The following is a 6962-nucleotide window of genomic DNA, read 5'->3' as shown; positions in this document are numbered from 1 at the left end:
TTATGGTGGTTGAACAACATAAAACACCCAGAGCAGTTAAAGTACTTATGAATAACTGAGGAGGTACAAAGGTTATTACATAATCAATTTTTCCATATACTCTGAAATACTGTCCTATGAGCCTTAAACTGCACATAAACTCAGTTCACACTGAATTACACCTGAATACAAAATCTCCATGTAAAAGCTGTGGAAAGATGGATGGCAGAGGAACGGAAGGAAAAGTCCACTGAGTGCTTTATCGACCCAATTGCCATCCCATGAACGGTGAGCAATAAAAATTTATGGAAAATGAGAATTTTTTACTTCTTCTAATCAAGGCCCATGGAACTATTAATTCAAAGACTCTTTAACACCAAGTATTTAAAAATCTTGCAATTTTATTTGCATATAAAGGCCGCTAGATATATAATATCACAATAAATTTAAAGAAACAACTGCTTTTCTAAATTCCATTAACAAGGTAACATAAAACAGAACAAAGCTCAATAGCATTTACAGTGGTAGAACAGAAATAACTATCTGCATCAATAGTTTGTGCTAGCAAGATTGCATTTACACACAGTGCAAAATAAGGAAAAAAGAAATAAAAAGACAATTCAAGAATATTTAAATATAAAGGACAACTAAGCCTTATTTTAGTTAGGCTTGATTGTATCCATTTGATTCTATACATGCCTGAAACTGCACAAAGATTTAACTCAAGCTCTTGAAGGCCTTGAGCACTTGGAAAATGTCACATCCTTCATAATTTAGATGTGCTGTACAGCATAATTTTTCAGATGCTATACTTGCAATATTAAATTCCTAGTTATAATGCACAAAAAATACATATATATATAAATTCATATTTAAAAGGAGCCCGCATTTACATGTTTTTACTGCATGAAACACCTGCTCTTTGCAGCTTTCATCCCCATATTTTTAAAGCTAAAATAATTTAAAAAAAACCCCAAATAATAAAAAGGTAGATAATCACATATAGGATGCAGCTATCTATATTTAAAGTAGGCAGAGACAAACAACTGTGAAGTCTGTTCTCCCCTTGCTGCACATTACTGGTAATAGGAGGGAACTACAGTACATGCACACTCATCAAGGGGCAAACAGACCCCTAAATCATGTTTACGTTACTAAAAAAAAGTTTACTATAACTGCAGGGGGAGATGGGAAAGGTGACATCTTAACTAGGAAAAAATTATATTTAAAAACTTTCAAATAACAGTTGTGCAAATTTGGTGTTTTTTAAATGCTGCCTTTTTAGCTTATAATATAATATTAAAATAAGGTCTCTCACTTGTTAAAAGAAAGCTTGGCTGTCCTTTTGAGAACACTATAACAATTTTACAATGGCAAGTTTGAGAAAACAAAAAAAGGTCATTTTACAAATTCACAATGCTGTATCAATTTAAAATGGACGCTCCATTTCCAAAAAGCACAACCTCTTTTTCTCTTTTTGTACCAGCCATTTACAAAAAATCCCACATCATTTTGGAGATAAACATGTAAGAGAATGTAAGTTTCGTAATTAGAAAATGGCAGTTTATAGACCTTCCCCATTTAACTGTGCAGTAGTGCTTCATGATCCTTGAGGGGTTGGAAGGTCAAATATAATTGGAGGATTGGTTGGTTGAAAGCTGACTGTACATGTTGAGGCGTTGATGTACGTTGTGTAACCATCTGTCATAATGCCATAACCTGTAGGGAGAACGTGTCACACACAGTATAATATAAACAAACAAACGGTGCTGACCTTATGCAGTGCAAAAACCTGTTATGAAAGCAGGGCTTTGGAATAAAAGTCAGTGAATCCTGTCAAAATGTTATGAGCTTTTGAAAGCTACCACAAAGTTACAATTAAAAAAATAAATAAATGCAATGCACTGTATCTGGAACAAGAACAGGGTGTTTTTACATTGCAGTTTTCTGACCAGAAAGGCCTTTTATTGTACTGCAACTGAAAAAGGCAAAAAACCCTCCTTTTCTTTGAGCTAATTGGTTTTCTGTGGTTTGGCATGCTTCTAGTGTCAGGTTGTGAAGGACCAATCAGGAGCAAGAGCTGAAAACTCCTCTCCTTTTAGGCACTTGGTCTGTAGACATCGTCTCAATGAGTTCAAACAAACTTGGTTGGCCTATCCTGCATTGACCATATTGTCCAGTTTGTCAGCTCAAGGGTTGTGGGGGCAGGTGTTCACACTGGCTTGCTAAACCTCAGAAATCAATTAGCAGGAAAGAATAGGCGTTTTCTGTAGCTTGGCTTCCCAGCCTGGGCAATGGATCTGACCAGCAATTCCAGCCCAAGGCACAGAAAATGAAGGGCTAGCTAGATGAGCTGAAGTGGCTTGAGGACTGGGCAAAGAGGGAGGGGAAGAATGCGACACTAGCTCCCACAAACCTTAAGGCTGTGGCTGAACAATTGTTTGAAGAATTCTACTGTCTGACCATCACAACTGCTGACAGAGAGAGATTGAATGGTAGTACAAAGTGTAAGGGTGGGTGTAGCTCTAGTGGCTGCTATGTGGTGTCTCCACAGAGGCTGGCCTCTTCCCTCTCTTGACCCAAGAGGGGCTTATCGTAATGAAAGAATGGGCTTTGAGCTAGTTCAAGCAGGGGAGGCTCACTGAGTTATAGGTGAGCCAGATGTAGGAATGCATATAAGGGGGGAGGGCAGTCCAAGAGCCTTTGAGCTCCTTGCAGGGGATCCTCAATGAAGAGAGAAAGGGGCTTTCTGATCTCCTACATATAGAACCAATAAGACATCACAGGCTTATGGATGTCCAAGGAAAGGTCACAGGATTCCCCACCATCCTTAAGGTTAAGGCAGAAGTGGGATAAAAAGATGAACAGAGAAGACGGGTAAGGGATCTGGAACAAATGTGAAGCACGCTGTTTTCTTAATGAAAAATAAAGAAGGGATGATCACCTGGCCTGGAGACCACAAGCTGTCCCAACCTGTCCAAGAGAGATCATGGACTTCTCCCTTACTTCTTTAGTGGACACGGCCTTTAGGAATGTAAGGCTAGATTCTCGGCCTTGCTCCATCCTCAACTCCATTCAAAGGATCTGGACACCTTGCTTGGGGTTCTCCTTGCACAGGAGGTGAGGTAAAGCCTATGTAGCTAGCTCTATGCTACTTGTTCCTGGCCCTCCTGTAGGGGCATGAGGTGAAGTGGCGAGAGTGCCTTGCACTCCTGTAATGGTGGACAGGCAGGCTCTGAGTCACATTCCTCCTTCTCTCTCAAAGGTGTTTATAGGGTGCTGGGGAGGGGGAATGAAAACTAGTAACAGTCTCTGGAGATTCAAGTTCTGTTGAAATAGATGTTGGCCCCCAAAAGAGTCTCTGCTTCTCCCTCAAAAAAAGTGGGGGTGGGGGCGGGAGGAGTCTGAATGGACTCCTTTGCTTTAACCTCTTCCTCTCTGCTCTCCTCGGATACCTATTCAGATCTGACTCCCACTGGCAGGCCTGGGGGGGCAGCTGACTTTTCAGGCACACTGGCCCATTGAAGGACTGGATGGGATGGACAGATGGCACTGTCAGCACTTCTTCTGTGCCGAGGGCAAAAGCAAGCTTCACCTTTTCTGTCTCCCACGATACTGTGTCTGGCCCTGAAAGATGGTGCCCCAGGATGACACTTCCTGCTTTCCCCATGGAGAGGCAGGAAAAGACACAGGAGACAAGACAGAATAGGAAGGGCTTGGCACCAAATTTCTTGCTTGTGACTGGTCCTTCAGAGGAGAGGAACTTCCCACTGTTAGTACTAGCAGGCCAAACCTCAGGGAAAATATTTTTCCTTTTGCAATGTGATATAGTACACATCACTGCTGCATGAAAGTTAACACAAAGTGTGTGCTACCAAAATGTCCATCAGAGACTAATCATTTCACAATTGCTGTGTGGTCTGCCTGTATTGTTTTGTTTATTTAAGCTGGCAAGTTTGAGTTTGGTCACTTTGCACTGGAAAAATACTGGTTTAAAAAAAATTAATTGACTCACTGCAAAATTCTGCCCCAAATACTTGTCTGCAACTCCTACGGACTTCAATAAAATATGGGTGCATGTGGTCTGAGAGCAGAATTTGGTCCTGAATTAATTGTGCCTTAATTCTTAAACTCTCAGAAAAATTCAGGCGAAATTTTACTCACTTTACTGTAGTAGGCAGTTCCTTTACCTTCAGCCTTAGTCAACTGAGCACGATTTGGATCTTTGTTTAGTGCCCTTGAATGCTCAAATAAGACTCCTTTTATGCTTGTAGAGTGTGCCATCTTACTTACAAGGTTTAAATGTAAGGTGCACATGACTCCACAGTGTGTTTTCATGATGATCTTGCACGCTAAGAGGCCTTTGCTTTCCCTCAGCTTAACACTATTACTGCAGGAAGTTTGATTACTTTCAGCTTACCATGCACCTACAAAAGGCTGTAGGCAATTTGCATGTGCTAGTTGGAAGTCTTCTTGTATTCACTTATCATTAATATCTGAGCATTAATATTTATAGAAAACGTCCAATTCTTTCCTGGTTTGCATTAGAGTACTGCTATTCATACCACTATAGTTAAGGTCATGTCAACGTTTCTGTTATAAACTCCTTATTTACAGGACTTTATAACCCAAGCATAAAAATTCATTGTGTAAAGTCATGAGGGCTTCGGAAAATCAACAACAGCAGGCGAGTAAGCTGTCTGTTCTTTTATAAAGTTCTCCAACTCTGTGAGCCTACGGAGAGCTTAATTAGAGTCAATGGCAAAATCTCCGGGAGGGGGGGCGGGGGGAATATAAAGCACTTAGTGTGTAATTTTTAGTCCTAGGGTCACAAAGTCTCACTATCTCTCCCAGGCTGGACTCCTAGTATTTGTCTCATTGGAACATGAAAGCCACAAAGTGTATTAAATATTTAAAAACCTCCAAATGTATTTATTTAATCTCTCATTCCCTCCCATCCCCACAAAATGAGCTTATTGTTCTGAAGCTTCACACTCCGCCTGCCTGGTGTGAGATTAAAAATGGGGCAATGTATCTTCTGAAAAAGCTTTTCTGAGGTTCACATACCTTGAAAGATTACACCTCATGAAATGTATTGCAGAATGACTTCAGAAGTAGATTTCAAAGGAATTGTGGTGATTACCCTCTCTCCCCTCCTGACAAGCTGCCCTCCCTTCTACTGCACTCTCCCCCATATACTGAGTGAGGTAACTTAATGGAGCAAGCTTTCTCCGAATACCACCCTGTCTTTTCTACCTCCTTTGCTGGCTCCTGTACTTGGAGTAACTGGGACTTTCTGGTGGTTTGGTAAGACAAATTTCAATTTGCTTTTATTCTTCTGCATATGAGAGAACTCTTCTCCCCCTCCCCCGCAAGCTTTGAAAGCAAATAAACTGGCACAGCACAATTATTGCAAGTTGCAGGTATGGAGATCATGTACGTAGTCAATATTTTAAAATATGAGTTCCTCAAGTTGGACTACTAAGACTTTTTTGGACACTAAGAAGTAGGTTTCCAAAGTGCTGAGCACCCAGCAGATCTGACTGTTTTCCCATTTTATTCTACTGTGCGCTTGTCTACAGTACCACGCGGGGTCGATCTAAGATATGCAACTTCAGCTATCTGAATAGTGTAGCTGAAGTCGACACACTTAGATCTACTTACCCTCGTGTCTTCGCTGCGGTCGTCGACAGCAGACACTCTCCCGTCGACTCTGCTTGCGCTTCTCGTTCTGGTGGAGTACTGGAGTTGACGGGAGAGTGCTCAGCGGTCGATTTATCGTGGCTATACTAGATGCGATAAATCTACCCCTCCTGGATCGATTGCTGCCTGCTGATCCGGCGAGTAGACAAGCCCTTAGTCATAATAAATGGAACGCTCCACATCTGGTATAAAGTACCACAGAGATCTATTTGTTTCCCCCACAAGGATTCTCATACAGACCTAGGGAGCCCTACTATTTCTTACCTTCATGAATTCCACCAAAGACATGGAGTTTGGGCCTTACTCGCCTTTGCACAGTGTTCAACAGTTCCACACAGCCAACTCTCTGCAGCTCCTTTGGAACCCAGTCTCGAAAACCTGAGGGCAAAATGCAATCAATACTCTTAATTTTCTCTATTCAGGTAAGGTTTCGTTTAGACTTTCAGGAAGCCATAATTCACTAAAGGTTTATTACATTATCTGTAATCCTAGCCTCTCCATTAAAGCATACAATGGCTTTTAAGAAACTTCTCACTGTCTTCCTTAGGTTCCTGAGGTTTTTTCCTTTTTCCTTCCCCCCACTCCTGCCTAATTAACATTTTCTGTATGTGATTTGATTAATTAAACTAGAGTTTTAGACTCTTCTTCATGAGTGGAAGCTTTGTGACTCTTATTCCTGGCAGTGCTGCAATTTTTTCCCCTTCTTGATCCCCTCCCTTCCCCACTGCACACCCCTGTCTTATTTCCTCCCTTCTGCTGCTGTTGTAGCTGTCTACTTCCCAAGCTAGTCAGGTAAAACGTGCTGGTCACAGTTATTCCAGAGTCAGGCCACGGGAAGGATCAGTTCTCACACCTGGCACCTCTCCCACCCCAGAAATTTAAAATACATCATCTTCAGCAACTTCCAGAGGCCCAGGGTCTGAGAGTGCTGGGTTACTTTGGAGCCCTAGGTCACTGAAAATAGGCAGCACAGAGCGACAGGGAAACAGCTACAAGCAACCTAGTGCTAATTGACTACTTTTAAAGTGAAAACCACTTAGTTCTATAACTAATATGGAAAATCCATAAAATTTGACATCGATTAGTATAAATGTGGGCTGTCTGGACTATTACAGCCTAGACTAACATTCAAAAGGGTGTGAAGGATTGTGAGAGGCAAAAGATAAACCATAGCTGAAAGAAGGAGCAAACTCACTCTTGGTGTTACTCTATTGACTTCAAAGTAGTTATACCAGAGATAAATTTGGCCCAAGCTGATTAAAAATGGTGGGACATAAACT

General features: G+C 41.4%; 1 protein-coding gene across 2 annotated transcripts in view; it reads right to left on the bottom strand.

Moving 5' to 3' along the window:
- Window positions 1-360: 360 nt before the first annotated feature.
- The window catches only part of MPPED2 (metallophosphoesterase domain containing 2), a 131915-nt gene continuing 125313 nt past the window's right edge, over window positions 361-6962 (bottom strand). For both annotated transcript variants that reach the window (XM_048854840.2, XM_048854841.2), the window contains exons 6-7: window positions 5947-6060; window positions 361-1698 (exon numbers count right to left, since the gene is read on the bottom strand). In XM_048854840.2, coding sequence (XP_048710797.1) covers window positions 1580-1698; window positions 5947-6060 — 233 coding nt within the window. In that variant the 3' untranslated portion in view covers window positions 361-1579. The remainder of the gene's footprint in view (window positions 1699-5946; window positions 6061-6962) is intronic.

Source organism: Caretta caretta, chromosome 6, assembly GCF_965140235.1.
Source record: "Caretta caretta isolate rCarCar2 chromosome 6, rCarCar1.hap1, whole genome shotgun sequence".
Classification (NCBI taxonomy): domain Eukaryota; kingdom Metazoa; phylum Chordata; order Testudines; family Cheloniidae; genus Caretta; species Caretta caretta.
Note: the sequence above shows the minus strand (reverse complement) of the source record. Positions and strands in the feature narration are given on the sequence as shown.